Source organism: Nycticebus coucang, chromosome 14, assembly GCF_027406575.1.
Source record: "Nycticebus coucang isolate mNycCou1 chromosome 14, mNycCou1.pri, whole genome shotgun sequence".
NCBI lineage: Eukaryota > Metazoa > Chordata > Mammalia > Primates > Lorisidae > Nycticebus > Nycticebus coucang.
In genome coordinates this window covers 18,728,605-18,744,326 of record NC_069793.1, presented here as the reverse complement: position 1 = coordinate 18,744,326, position 15,722 = coordinate 18,728,605, and the positions used below count along the sequence as shown (strand labels likewise).

The window sequence follows — 15,722 nt, the reverse complement described above, 5'->3', positions numbered from 1 at the left end:
GCCTCTCAAGTAGCTGGAACTACAAGTGCCTGCCACAATGCCTGGCTATTTTTTAAAGATGGGGTCTCGCTCTGGCTCAGGCTGGTCTCGAACCTGTGAGCTCAGTCAGTCTGCCCACCTTGCTGTCCCAAGTGCTGAGATTACATGCATAAGCCACCGTGCCCGGCTGATAGCCCAGTTCTAGAATGTTCCTTTTGGGAGTTTTTCAGGAAGTTTAGCCCCTAGACTCTCTTTTTTTGGAGACAGAGTCTCACTTTGTTGCCCTCAGTAGAGGGCCTTGGCGTCATAGCTCACACAACCTCAAACTCTTGGGTTTAAGCAATTCTCTTGCCTCAGCCTACCAAGCAGCTGGGACTTACAGGTGCCTACCACAATGCCCTGCTATTTTTTAGAAATGGAGTCTCGTTCTTGCACAGGCTGGTCTTGATCCCGTGAACTCAGGCAATCTACCTGCCTTGGTTCCCCCATGCTGGGATTACAGGCATGAGATACCTTGCCAGCCTCTAGACTCTTTTCTTCTACCTTACCAAGGAATCTGTAAACTATTTAATAAATTAATAAACACCATTCTGTTAGGGGGGAAAAGAGCAAGTGAGTTCTAAAGCTTCTAGGTCCTTGTCTATTCATACATCTTTAAAGAAAAGTGAAGGTGATTTCAGTGTTATTCTAGGGTTTTAAAAAAGTTCATTTTTTGACCTTGCTTATCGTCTATATAATCAAGTAATCATAAAATCCTTCAAATGCTCTCCAAAAGTTGGGGTCACTTTTATTTGCACAAATATAGTGCAAATAAATTTGCTAAGTGAATAATTCTGAGAAGCCAAGTAGATAATTGAAGTTTAAAAAGTAGTAGTAGTAGATCAGAAGAGACATGATCTATTAGCCTATTTCATTTATTATCCTATCCTTCATAGAACTTATCATAGTTATCTTGTTTATCTACTTGTATACTTGGTTATTGTCTGTTTCTTATTAGAATGTAAACCATGAGGGCAGGCTTTTTCTCTCACTATCTCTAAAGTCTAGCACAATGGTTGGCCCAAGTGAAGGGCTCAATTCTTGAATGAATGGTCTGCTTTAAGTAGCAGAATAAATTTTAAAATAAATGGGAGAAAGGAATCGAGTTCAACAAGTAGTTATTGAATTTCTACCGTGTGAGAGAAACTATGTTTTTCTCCCCCTCTTAAATTAATGAAAAAAAGAATGACCGATTAAAGGATGACTGAAAAAAAGGATGACTGATTAAAACCTACATCGTTTTGGTTTGAAACTCTGATTATACCTAAGTTTAATTTCTTGGTTAATATCAGTGTTTTGATTATGTTAATATTAAGATCTATTTTTAAAAGGAAAGACATTTTATACAATATTGGACAATTTGGGGGCATCTCCACAAGATCCCGTCCTTGCATTGGGCAGAGTGAGTGATATGCTTTAAGACTGGAATTACACTTGTAAACTAATCCCTGGGTCCTTTTTCTGTCTTGGGATCACCCTTACACCACTTCCCTAGGGGCCTTAGAAAATAGCTCATTCTATGATTGGAATTTCAAGTCAAAACACATTTATCTGAGCAGAATTTTAATGATTTATCAAAGAGAGGAGGGATTTTCCCAAACACATCTGAACTTAACCAAATTACTGATCCCATTGGCTATGTGTTTTTCTTAAACACCTTTCTTTAAACAAAGCAGTTACTGCTGAAATCATCAAATGTAGCTTCTATAAAAGCTTTTGACTAAGTTTTGTTTGATTAGCAGGAACTCGGTAAAAGTAAGTATTGTTTGAGAAGGCACTTTTAGAGCCCTTTCTTTTTCTTTATGGAATTAGCTTTTTAAAAGCACTATTCTTTAGAAAGTAAGAGCCTTTTTTCCAGCTGTCATATTGTTAGCTCAAGGTCTCCTTAATACTATTATCTGTTCCTGAGATTGCAGGTACTTGTGATAAAACACAAGCTTCAGTTTCTATAATCTCAGACAGAAATCCGCTTGTGCCCCAGAACCTCATAACAGGCATTTGTGAAATTCAGACTTCTTTCACCTGTGATCCTCCAGGACCCCACCCCACCCCACCCCACCCCACCCCGAGTAAAGAGAGTCATCTAGTAGGGATAGGGCTGCATTAGGACTCACTACTATTTGTTTTTGTTTTTTGTAATTTATGTGGCAGAACTCCTCCTGTGGCCAACTTACATACAACGTACTCTAAATGGGAAAATTATATTATTAAAAATAGCATGTTTGATACAGTAACACTTTAGAATGTAAAACGTACCAAAGCCTACATGTCTTTGGCTTTGCTTGTCAAATGGAGAGGCTGCCAGAACCACTCAGCTCCATGGTTCTCATGCCCCAGAGTCCTGCGAATTGACATGTAAGTAGGCAGCACACAAAGACATTCTGCCTATGAGAATGTGAGTGTGGGCACTTGGACTGTGGGCACTTGGACTGGCCTTCTTTCTCTCTATGTGGAGTTCTTTCCAGCTTTGCTTCTTCTTTCCTATCTTAGTTTTTCAGAAAGGCAAGTTTAAATGTGTCTGGTTTTTCAGCATGTTAACTGCACTGGCTACATGAGGCTAGCACTCAGGCCACTGTTCAGCCTGTCATATGGAAGGAATTGCCTTTCAGAGAAGATTATAATTGTGTATGTAGCCACACAAATGCACATTCTGCCTGGAGGAAAATGCACAGAAGAGGACGCCTTATGCTGCCATTCAGATCTCTTTGTGCAAGACTGCGTAAGAAGCCCTTACATGGCACAGTCACCTCTTTGGGCCTAATGAGTCATTTTTTTGTGTGGTAGCTACTTGAAAAAAAAAAAGAGTGAGAGAGAGAAGAATTGCTCTCTTCCCTAAGTGGGTTGCTTTTATTAGCCCTGCAGCTTTGTCTTAGGAGTTTTGTACATTCCCTGATGACATCATTTATAATACTAGTGCACAGACAGTAAACAAAAAATAATTTAGCTTTTGGGCATTTAGACAAAACTAGTCCAATTTAGAAAAATGATAGTAATAAGCTTTATAAACATTGGACATGTAAGCTTAAACGACAAGCATGACTCCAGTCCTTTCTGGAATGTGATGGGTTGAAAGATGACCATAGAGAAAACTAGACAATTGACACTCTTGAACTACATGCAGTTCAGATTTGAGTCCATGGTCCAGGCTTAATCCTAAGAAGTATGTTCTAGTTACTGGATAAAATGCAGGCTACCATGTAAGTCATTAAGCTCCTTGAGCCATTGTTTTTTACCTATAAAAATGGAAGAGGTGATATGCCACCTACCTTACAGGAATGTTAGAAGATTGAGAAAATAAACATGTGGCATTCTTTACAGGGTAGGTGTTTTGTAAACAGAATATACTCTTCTCCTTGATCAAATTTCCCCGACAAATGGAGTTGATAAAGCTACCTCACAGAGGGTTGAAAGGATGAATTAATTAATATATGTCAAGTATCTTAAAAGTAAACTATTTAATGAAACTCAAAATTGATTATCTTTTTTGATAGCCTGTAAAACATCTGAACCTGCTGTTTAGACACATAATTACCTTATAATATAAAGTCTCACATGTGCAGCCAATCTTTTGCTTTTTTCAAGGGTTGGCATAGTAAATAATGGTGAACATTATTAGAGGTAAAAGAAAATAGGTCAGATGTGGCTGCTCATCCTTGTAAAGCGGCACTTTGGGAGGCTGACGCAGGAGGATTCCTTGAGGCCAGCCTGGGCAACATAAACAAAACTCTGTACAAAAACAACAATAATAAAAATATTAGCTGGACATGGTGGCACGAGCTGTAGGCTCTTCTACTCTGGAGGCTGAGGTGAGAAGTTCACTTCAGCCCCAGATTTGGGAGTTGCAGTGAGCTAATGATCATGGCATAGCACTCTAGCCTGGGCAACAGAAGATTCTATCTCAAAAACAAAAACAAAGGGTGGCGCCTGTGGCTCAGTGAGCAGGGCGCCGGCCCCATATACCGAGGGTGGCGGGTTCAAACCCGGCCCTGGCCAAACTGCAACAAAAAAGTAGCTGGGCGTTGTGGCAGACGCCTGTAGTCCCAGCTACTCGGGAGACTGAGGCAGGAGAATTGCCTAAGCCCAGGAGTTGGAGGTTGCTGTGAGCTGTGTGACGCCACGGCACTCTATCAAGGGCGATAAAGTGAGACTCTGTCTCTAAAAAAAAAAAAAAACAAAAACAATAAAGAAAAGAAATAAAAAGAACAGACTTACCTTTTGTTCTCTTCAAGGTTATGCTTACTAATAGCCTTTGGAGTCTTGCTTATCTTTGCTGTCATGCCTGGACATAGGGACTGTTTTGGCCTTTGCTCTTCTAACAAATATTTATTTTTGATCTTATATTTATAAAGGAGAAATCAACTTACAAGGAAAAGAGGTGGTTGATTAGTCTCACACTGTGAACTTTTTTTTTTTTATTTGTTAAATCATAGCTGTGTACATTAGTGCAATCAAGGGGTACAATGTGCTGGTTTCATATACGATCTGAAATATTCTCATCAAACTGTTCAATGTAGTGTGAACTTTTTATCTTTCCTACAATGGTAAGAAAAAGTAACTGTTGTTGAAGGACTTGACATTGGATTCTCCAATTAGAAAGTTCTCAAACTCATCCAAGTAATAAAAACACCTTTGGTTGTTACTTTTAAGGAAAAATAGACACCAGAAAACAATTTATACTTTTAAATGACAAAAGTATCACTGACATCTCTTCTTCCAAATCTTCAAAGATTTTTAGGCTGCAAAACCTGAGAAGATCCCTCAGGTAATTGTAAAGGTTCAGAATTTCATCTTTTGTTCCTAATTATAGTTAGTAGTATTTGGATAACTTTATTTCTCAGATTTCATTTGCTATTAGGTGACACGAAGAAGGAAAAGGCTATTTTGTTTAGATTCTAAACCCATCAGGCATGGATTGTGTCTTTTACTCTTTTTAAAATACAGAGAAAGTATTTCAACTTTTAAGTAGTACTGCTGCCTCAGTACTGACTTCACTTTTTTTTTTTTTTTTGAGACAGAGTCTCAATTTGTCATGGATTGAGTGCCATGACATCATCATAGCTTATAGCAACTTCAAACTCTTGGACTCAAGCCATCCTTTTGCATCAGCATCCCAAGTAGCTGGGACTACAGGCACCCACCATTATGGCTGGCTAGTTTTTCTATTTTTTGGGGGGGGGGGCCTGGGGCTGAACCCACCACCTCCGGTATATGGGGCTGGCACCCCACTCCTTTGAGCCACAGGTGCCACCCTAGTTTTTCTATTTTTAGTAGACACAGATCTTCTTTTCCTCAAGCTGGTCTGGAGCTCCTGAACTCAAGTAATCCTCCCCACTTAGCCTCCTAGAGTGCTAGGATTACAGGAGTGACCCACTGTACCTGGCCTTTCAGTACTGTCTTAAGTGGAAAATATTTTCACATAGGTGTTCTTAGTGTGCCTTCTGGAGTCATTTTCATTTCCAGAAGGACTGGAGGTAGACAGCAGGCTCATTTAGTCCTCACAGTAGAATAGATTGGCGCCAGGCTGATCTCACTTTTCCTTGAGAAAACTGAGACTTAGATTATGTAACTTGTTCAAGGTCACTGAGCTAGTATGTCTAGAGCTGAAGTTTGAATGAAGTTTATCTCACTCTAAAGCTAGTGTTGTTAGCCTTCTTTCAGATCTTATTTGTTTCTAAGGGCCCTCTTTCCTGTTCAGTTCGATAAGAATTTAAGTATCAGAACTTAAATTTGTACAGAATATGTGATATATTCCTTAGAGTCTTTGGAATAATATATATAACATAACTTAACATTTTCTCGATGATATAATATCATCATTTTAGACATTATATTGGGGTTATTACCCATGAGGGTGGAAATTATTTTTATTAGGCATAGGAGGAAATGGGGGCTCAAAGAACTTAAAAATGTGTTTTCCAATGTTCATATAGGTGGCAGTTTGTGGAGCTAAGATTTAACTCTTAATTCTTTTGATTCCAAATTTAGTGGTTTAGCTGCCAATCAATGTTAGTTAAGTTTGACTTCATAGGTATTAATTAATGACAAGAACTACTCACTACCCTCTGTACTCACAACTCTCCTCTCTCCAAACTAATATTTGCTATGCTGTTGAGGTCTACAGAGATTTTGCATTTCAGGTGGTTTTCTATACCTGCTCTCTCAGGGTATAAGTTAGGGTAAAGGCTGAGCTGCCATTATAAAAAGATCCATCCCCCAACACTTTACCCCCCCCCCCCCCGGTACAATGACTTACACAAGAAAGAACTTTTTTTCTCACTTAACCTGAATTTAGAATGTGGAAGGCAGGGTCTGCTCTAGGAAGTCATCACAGGATTTCCAGCCAACTAGGCAATCATCCCATTCGAAACACATGGTTTCCAAGGGTGCTTCAATTGTAGCCATTTTTAGCCAGTGAAAATGGATGAGAATGAATCCTGAACAAGGACCTTTTACAAAAGTGAAGCAGAAGTTATGTTTATAACTTGTGCTCACATTTCTTTTATTCTTAATTATAAAAAATTTAATTAGGGTGGCGCCTGTGGCTCAGTGAGTAGGGCGCCGGCCCCATATACCGAGGGTGGCAGGTTCAAACCCAGCCCCGCCAAATTGCAACACAAAAATAGCAGGGCGTTGTGGCGGGCGCCTATAGTCCCAGCTGCTCGGGAGGCTGAGGCAGGAGAATCGTGGAAGCCCAAGAGCTGAAGGTTGCTGTGAGTCCTGTGACGTCATGGCACTCTACTGAGGGCGGTAAAGTGAGACTCTGTCTCTACAAAAAAAAAAAAAAATTAATTATAAAAACAACACATGAATGGAATAGAACAATACAGAAGAGTATGAGGTAAAACCAGGGTAAGTACCCTCTTAATTCAATTTTCTAGATTTACTGTTAATGGTTTGTTCTCAACTTTATAGAACTTATTCGATATGTGATCATATACCCATTGGCAAATGTTCATTAACTAGTTTTGTACAAAAATGTAATGACACTATACACATTCTGCAACTTTTTTCACTTAATACTCATGTACATCTTTCCATGTTAACAAATCTTTTATTCTTTTTTTTGGCAGAGTCTTACTATGTTGCCCCTGGTAGAGTGCTGTGGCGTCACAGCTCACAGCAACCTCAAACTCTTGGGCTTAAGTGATTCTCTTGCCCCAGCGTCCTAAGTATCTGGGACTACAGGCGCCCACTACAACACCCATCTATTTTTTTTGTTGTAGTTGTGATTGTTGGTTAGCAGGGCCATTCTGGGTTTGAACCTGCCAGCCCCCATATGTGGCTGGCATTCTAACTACTGAGTTATGGGCTCTGAGCCTCAAGCGATTCTCTTGCTTCAGCCTCCTGAGTAGAGCTGGGACTACAGGCCAGGGAATGAGTCCTCTCCACCACAACACCCGGCTATTTTTTTTTTTTTTTTTCTAGACCCAGCAAATTTTTTATTGCCTTCACATGTATACATTTTGAGGATTGTGTCTAATAAGAAATCATTAAGGTGTTTAATAAGAAATGATTCTTTTACAATAAAATTAAATAATAAAATATATTACATCAAGAGAATATTCCACACAGTTGTTTTTAGTGAAACACTTCTACAGATCAGGAAATCTTATTTCAGGACAAGATACAGCTTAAAAAACATAGATCCTCAAATTTAGTCATTTATATAGCAAGCACATATTAATTGCAGAGCTTCCTTTTTTTTTTTTTTTCAGACGGAGTCTCACTTTCTTGCCCTTAGTAGAGTGTTGTGTATCACAACTCACAGCAACATCAAACTCTTGGGCTCAAGTCATCATCTTGCCTCAGTTTTTCATTGTTAGAACAGAGTCTCACTCCTGCTCAGATGGTCTCAACCTCCTGAGACCAAGGAATCCACCCGCCTCCGTCTCCCAGAGTGCTAGGATTACAGGCATAAACTACCTGGCATGGCCTAGAACTTCCTTTTTATATCACAGATCAGTACTTTCCCCATGTTTTCATTCAGTTCATTATAAATGTATTAAAATGATGGATTTCCTTGCAAATTTGATAAGTTTCATTTTATATACCGGCTATTTTTTGACGAGGTCTCACTCTGGCTCAGGTTGGTCTCAAACCCGCGAGCTCAGGCAGTCCACCCGCCTCCCAAGTGCTAGGATTACAGGCGTGAGCCACTGCACCCCACCTTTTGTGTTCACATTTCATAGGTGAGAACGTAATATTAGGTCATTAAATCTGAAATAACCAATTTAGAATCAAAAGTTTAAGGGTCGGGGGCAGTGGCTCACACCTGTAATCCCAGCACTCTGGGAAGCCAAGGTGGGCAGATTGCCTGAGTTCAAAAGTTCAAGACCAGCCTGAGCTAGAGTAAGACCCTGCCTCTCAAAATAACCAGGCATTGTGGCAGGTACCTGTAGTCTCAGCTACTTGGGAGGCTGAGGCAAGAGAATCGCTTGAGCCCAGGAGTCTGAGGTTACTGTGAGCTATGACACCCACCCTGGCATTCTACTGGAGGCGACAAAGTGAGACTCTGTCTCAAAAAAAAAAAAAAAAATGTTTATTACATCTCAAACAAGGAGAGCAGTACAGTTAATCAAAATATGTGCCTAAACCATCAACACAGTTTTGCCATCTTAACAGTAGCTTATGTGTGACAACAGTGAAGAAGACTGGAGAGCAAGTGGCAATGAAATTATGAAAGGCATTTTCCACAGCTTGTTGAGAATTGAATATTTTTCCTTGCAAGAAGTAGTCCAAAGGGCGGTGCCTGTGGCTGTACTGAGGGTGATAAAGTGAGACTCAGTCTCTAAAATAAATAAGTAAATAGACGGCTTCTCATCGTGGGGGAGCCTAGAAATAAGGCACTTCAGAACTACCCCAAGAAGCTGCTGGAGCACAAGGAGATTGATGGCCGCCTTAAGGAGTGAATAAAATGTTTGAGACAGTGTTCCTACATACAAAAAATAAAATAAATAAATAAATAAAAAGTAGTCCAAAGCCTGGAAGAAATGGTAGTTAGTAAGGGTCTGGTGAATACAGTTGATGACATAGAGTTTCCAAGTCCAGCTTCTGTAGTTTGAGCAGCATTGTTTATGTGACTGTGTTGTTTTGCAAGAAGATAGGCTTATCTCTATTGACCAATTTTGACTGCTTAATCCCAGTCATCCTCATCATGTTGTTCAAGTGTTTCAGCACTTCATCTTTATTCAACCATTGTGCCGAATGCTTGTGATTGTCAAAAGGAATCCATTTTTTCATCACACATAACAATATGGTGTAGAAATGGTTCACCATTTTTTTTTTTTTGAGACAGAGACTCAAGCTGTTGCCCTGAGTAGAGTGCTGTGGCATCACAGCTCACAGCAACCTCCAACTCCTGGACTTAAGCGATTCTCTTGCCTCAGCCTCCCAGCTAGCTGGGACTAGAGGCACCTGCCACAACACCCAGCTATTTTTTGGTTGTGGTTGTCATTGCTGTTTGGCAGGTCTGGGGATTCGAACCCACCAGCTCTGGTGTATGTGGCTGGTGCCCTAGCCACTTGAGCTACAGGTGCCGAGCCTGGTTTGCCTTTATGTTATGACAGCAAAGAAAGGCAAGCTTCCAGACAGTTTCTCTTCTGATGCTTGTTTAATTCATGTGGAACTCATCTACCCAGCTTCTTTACCTTGCTTATTTCTTTCAAATGCTCCAGTATTGGAATAGTAACATCAGACCTCATTTTCAATTCATGCATAGGTTGAGATAAATGCTCTTCTACTACAGCTTTCAGCTCATTATTATCCACCTTGGTCTCAAGTCACCATGTGGCTCATTTTCAAGATTAAAATCATCGCAGTGGAACTTCTTAAACCATGGATGTGTTATGCATTCAGTAGCCACATCCTTCCCCAAACACTTTGTTGGTATTTTGAGCTGTCTGTGCTGTATTACTTCCATGATGGAACTCATATTAAAAAATAACATGAATTTTTTATTTATCCAAAAATTTCTCTAAAAAAAATTTGAGAGATAATCACAAGCCAAAATGTGCGTTTGAAAGAAGGAGGATATACCTTTACAATTAAAAAAAGAAAGCACAAAGTGTCAAAAGTGAAATGTCAAAGATGTCAACTGTCAAACTTAGTACATGAGGAAATCAGACATTTCATACCTAATAACCTAATTTAAAATCCCTGCTAATGGCATTAGGAGGCTAGGAATTGAAGTCCAACTGTACAAAGTGTGTGCAAGAAAGAATGGGAGTACGGACTTGGAGAGGTGCAAACAAGAATCTGCCATACTTATTATATATGCTGGAGATGTCTCCCTTACTCAAGGTAAGGTGTATTGTTGGTAGCTGCTTGCCCTTACTCACAGGGCAAGCACACAGGTATTGGTGGATATTTGACTTTTTCTCCGCTATCTCTAGCCTTTGAAGTACAAAGATATTTATCCCTGGCCCTGTTCGTCGCTCTCCTGCCTCCTGCTACCACTGAAGTCAGTTGCTGCATTTTTATTATTATTATATTTTCTTTCTTTCTTTTCTTTTTTTTTTTTTGAGACAAAGTCTCACTTTCTTGCCCCTGGTAGAGTGCAGGGGCCTCATAGCTCACAGCAACCTCAAACTCTTGGGCTCAAAGTGATTCTCTTGCCTCAGCCTCCCAGGTAGCTGGGACTACATGCACTCGCCACGATGCCGGGCTATTTTTTAGAGACGGGGTCTTGCTCTTGCTCAGACTGGTCTCTAACTCAATGAGCTCAAGCAATCCACACACCTCGGCCTCTTATTTTTTCTTAACTCTGTGTTACCTGCCATTACCCTGTGTCACCTCCTGTCCTTGGTAAATATTAATAACTAACCACAGTATCCCTTTCTATACTTTAGTGAGTTGTTTGCTTTAGTGAGCACATGTAATTTTAGAGTTTTTGTCCCCCAAACTACTGGGTTTAAGTGATCCCCTGGTCTCAACCTCCTGATTAGGAGTGCAGACACCTGCCGCCATGCCCAGCTAATTTTTCTATTTTTTTGTAGAGATGAGGCCTTGCTCTTGCTTAGGCTGGTCTCAAACTCCTGACGTGAAGCAATCCTCCTCCCTTGATCTCTCAAAGTGCTAGGATTATAAGAATGAGCCATTACACTCAGCCTGGGTTTTTAGTTCTTTTTTTTGGAGATAGAGTCTAACTTTGTCACTCTCGGTAGAGTGCCATGGTGTTCCAGCTCACAGCAACCTCACACTATTGGGCTTAAGCGATTCTCTTGTCTGAGCCTTCCGAGTAGCTGGGACTGCAGGTACTACATATTTTCTTTTTATGTAATTTTTTCTTTTTCTTTGAAATAATAGTTACTTTGTCTTTTTGCACTTAATTTTCTTTGAGTTTATCTTTTTTCAGTCCTAAACTTTTCAGCAAAAAGTCAGTCTTTTCTCATTTAATATAGACATCAGATGTTCTCTCAGTTTTATTTATTTATTTATTTTTTTATTTATTTATTTTTTTTGTAGAGACAGAGTCTCACTTTATGGCCCTCGGTAGAGTGCCGTGGCCTCACACAGCTCACAGCAACCTCCAACTCCTGGGCTTAAGCGATTCTCTTGCCTCAGCCTCCCGAGTAGCTGGGACTACAGGCGCCCACCACAACGCCCGGCTATTTTTTGGTTGCAGTTTGGCCGGGGCCGGGTTTGAACCCGCCACCCTCCGTATATGGGGCTGGCGCCTTACCGACTGAGCCATAGGCGCCGCCCTCTCTCAGTTTTAATTTCTTCTCTTTTTTCTTTTTCGCAAAAAATATTTCTTTTTTCTTTTTTTGAGAAAGAGTCTCACTACATCATCCTCGGTAGAGTGCCGTGGCATCTAGCTCGTAGCTACCTCAGACTCTTGGGCATAAGTGATTCTCTTGCCTTAGCCTCCCAAGTAGCTGGGATTATAGGTGCCCACCACAATGCCTGGCCATGTTTTGGTTGCAGTTGTTGTTGTTTGGCAGGCCTGGACTGGATTCAAACCTGCTCGCTCTGGTGTATGTGGGTGGCGCCCTAGCTGCTGAGCTACAAGTACCGAGCCAAATATTTCATTTTTTTGAGGCTATTATCATTGGAATTGTTTGCTTAATTTTAAATTAATTTAATTAAAATAATTTTTTTTTTGAGATAGAGTTTTTGTCGCCCTCGGCTGAGTACCCTGGCATCATAGCTCACAACAACCTCAGACACTTGGGCTGAAGTCATTATCTTGCCTCAGTCTCCCTAGTAGCTGGGAGTACAGGTGCCCACCACAATGTCCAGCTATTTTTAGAGATGAGCTCTTGCTATGGCTCTGGCTGGTCTTGAACCTGTGAGCTTAAGCAATCCATCTGCCTCAGCCTCTCAGAGTGCTAGGATTATAGTCATGAGCCACCGTGCCCAACTCCTTTTAATTTTAATTTTATATTGTTCATTGCTCATATATAGAAATACAATGAATTTTGTATGGTGATCCTTTTTTTTTTGAGACAGAGCCTCAAGCTGCTGCCCTGGGTAGAGTTGCTGTGGCATCACAGCTCACAGCAACCTCCAACTCCTGGGCTTAAGCCATTCTCTTGCCTCAGCCTCCCAAGTAGCTGGGGCTACAGGTGCCCGCCACAATGCCAGGCCATGTTTTGGTTGCAATTGTCATTGTTGTTTGGCAGGCCTGGGCTGGATTTGAACCCGCCCGCTCTGATATATGTGGTTGGTGCCCTAAGCCTCTTGAGCCACAGGCACCAAGCCAGTATCGTGATCTTGTATCTTGCAATCTCACTGAACTAGTTTATTAGCTCTAATAGTTTCTTGTGTGTACATTCTTTAGGATTTTGTACATACCAGATCATGTCATCTAAAGGTAGAGATCATTTTATATCTTCTTTTCCAAACTGGATGCTTTCTATTTATTTTTCTTGCCTAATTTTGCTGGTAGAACCTCCAGTGCAATGTTGGGTAGAAATGGTAAAACTTTGATGTTCTTTTTTTTTTTTTTTAGAGACAGAGTCCCATTCTATCGCCCCTGGTAGAGTGCTGCGGCGTCACAGCCCACAGCAACCTCCAAACTCCTGGGCTCAGGCGATTCTCCTGCCTCAGTCTCCAGAGCAGCTGGGACCACAGGCGCCCGCCACAATGCCTGGCTATTTTTTTATTGCAGTTTGGGGCCAGGTTCGAACCCACCACCCTTGGCATATGGGGCCGGCGCCCTACTCACTGAGCCACAGGTGCCGCCCATATCCTTTAGTTCTTAAAGGGTGAAAGCATTCAGTTTTTTGCCATCGTGTATTATTTAAACTATGGGGTTTTGTAGATGTTCTAACAAGTTGATGAAGTTCCCTGTTTTTTCATAGATTTTTTTTTTTTACGTGAAAGAGTTTAGATTTTGTCAAATTGTTTTTCTGCGTCTGTTGGGATACAGTTATCAGGTGGTAGGGTTTAAGTGTTTTTTAAATACCCGATTGCCTGTCTGTTGGTGTGGCAATGCAGAGCTGGGATCAATTTTCTGTTTAAGAGCTGGACTGAAGTTTGGTTCACCTTTCCTTGATGAGTTGGGTTATTTGAACAGTGTAGTACTCTGTTTTCTGAACAGATTTCTGGACACAATTACCAAAGCATCTTATACTGGATAGAATCTGACCTAGGTTATACAACGAGAAATGGCCATTAGGGAGAAGTTGTACTTCCTTCCCCTTTGCTACCTCGTACTTCATGTTGCTGTCCTCATCTGTTCATTTTCCTCTCTAATTCAAAATGAAGGATCTGAGAAGGAAATAGAGCTGTCATCAGTTCTAAATTTGAACAGAGAGTTTCTTCAGTTAGTAAATGGAAAAAATAATTGAAAAAGATCTTTATGTAATGCTGGGCACAGTGGCTCATGCCTATAATCCTAGCAATCTGGGAGGCCAAGGTGGGTGATTGCTTGAGTTTACAGACCCCATCTCTAAAAAAAATACCCAGGAGTTGTGGTGGGCACCTGTAGTCCCAGCTGCTTGGGAGGCTGAGGCAAGAGGATTGTTTGAGCCCAGGAGTTTGAGGTTGCTGTGAGCCATGACACCATGGCACTCTACCCAGGGTGACAAAGACTATCTCAAAAAGGAAGAAAGAAAAAGAAACATGTTCTAATTTTTACCTGAAAATTGGAGGAATTAGGGAAGGAATCAAAGATACTATATCTCCATAGATAGATAAAAGAGTGGTTTGGGCAGGGAAAACTAAAAATTCTGGGGGCATATTTTTAAAGTTGTCAGTATTTGTTTTGTTTTTTTGAGACATTGTTTTACTTTGTCACCCTTAGTACAGTGCCCTGGTATCACAGTTCACAGTAACCTCAAACTCTTGGGTTGAAACGATCCTCTTGCCTCAACCTCCCAAGTAGCTGGGACTATAGGCTCCCGCCACAGACTCCCAGCCTTTTTTTAGAGATGGGGTTTTGCTCTTGGTCAGGCTGCTCTTGAACTCCTGAGCTCAGGCAATCCACCTACCTTAGCCTCCCAAAGTGCTAGGATTACAGGCGTGAGCCACTGCGCCTGGCCTTAAACATGGCAGTATTTGTGTAAAGAAATATTTATAATATCACAACAAAGTACTTCACTAAGTATATTTTGAAAAACATAGTATTAAGTGAAGCAAAAAAGAGAAAAATGAGGAAGGAAAACCCCAGAAAAAACAAGGGGTACACTGGTTTAATATGAATACATACAAGCTATGGCATCATAGCTTGTATACATGGCGTCATAGCTCATAGCAACCTCAAAGTCTTGGCACAGTTTTTCTGTTTTTAGTAGAGATGGGGGTCTTGCTCTTGCTCAGGCTGTTCTCAAACTTCTGAGCTCAAGAGGTCCACCCGCCTCAGCCTCCCAGAGTGCTAGGATTATAAGCGTGAGCCACAGTACCCAGCCTGTCTTTAGTTCTTTTACTTTAGCTTTCACATCTCTAAGGAAATGAAATTAATCATTTGTTGCCATCTTTTTTTTTTTGAGACAGAGCCTTCAGCTGTCACCCCAGGTAGAGTGCTATGGCATCACAGCTCACAGCAACCTCCAACTCCTGGGCTTAAGGGATTCTCTTGCCTCAGCCTCCCAAGTAGCTGGGACTTCAGGTGCCTTCCACAACACCTGGCTATTTTTTGGTTGTAATTGTCATTGTTGTTGGCGGGCCGGGCTGGATTCGAACCTACCAGTTCTGGTATATGTGGCTGGTGCCTTAGCCGCTTGAGCTACAGGCACCGAGCCCTTTTTTTTTTTTTAGAGACAGTGTCTCACTTTGTCACCCTTAGTAGAGTGTTGTGGTGTCACAGCTCACAGCAACCTCCAGCTCTTGGGCTTAGGCGATTCTCTTGCCTTAGCCTCCTGAGTAGCCGGGACTACAGGCGACTGGCTATTTTTTGTTGTAGTTTGGCCGGGGCCAGGTTTGAACCTGCCACCCTCGGTATATGGGGCTGGTGCCCTACTCACTGAGCCACAGGCGCTGCCCAGTCCCTAAGAACTTTTGCAACATTAAATCAAGAAGGTCAAAAAATGAAGAAGATAGATTTCAAGTCAAAATGATGGATAGAAGAATATGATTTTTTTTTTTTTTTTGAGACAGAGCCTCAAGCTGTTGCCCTGGGTAGAGTGCCATGGTGTCACAGCTCACAGCAACCTCCAACTTCTGGGCTCAAGCAATTCTCCTGCCTCTGCTTCCCAAGTAGCTGGGACTACAGGCACCCACCACAACACCCAGCTATTTTTTGGTTGCAGCTGTCGTTGTTT

At 41.3% G+C, this 15,722-nt stretch overlaps 2 protein-coding genes across 5 annotated transcripts in view; both read left to right on the top strand.

The window, feature by feature from the left end:
• Positions 1-15,722, top strand: part of CSTPP1 (centriolar satellite-associated tubulin polyglutamylase complex regulator 1) — a 226,131-nt gene that overhangs the window by 8,840 nt on the left and 201,569 nt on the right. The window contains exon 1 of one of the 4 annotated variants that reach the window (XM_053560371.1): positions 6,795-6,867. The exons of the other annotated variants lie outside the window; for them this stretch is intronic. The gene's annotated coding sequence lies outside the window, so the exon portion shown is untranslated. Of the gene's footprint in view, positions 1-6,794; positions 6,868-15,722 lie in introns of those variants that run through there. 4 annotated transcript variants of the gene reach the window in all.
• LOC128565232 (60S ribosomal protein L23a-like) overlaps positions 3,783-15,722 on the top strand; it is a 31,239-nt gene continuing 19,299 nt past the window's right edge. The window contains exon 1 of the mRNA XM_053561596.1: positions 3,783-3,824. Within this exon, the coding sequence (XP_053417571.1) occupies positions 3,783-3,824 (42 nt within the window). The remainder of the gene's footprint in view (positions 3,825-15,722) is intronic.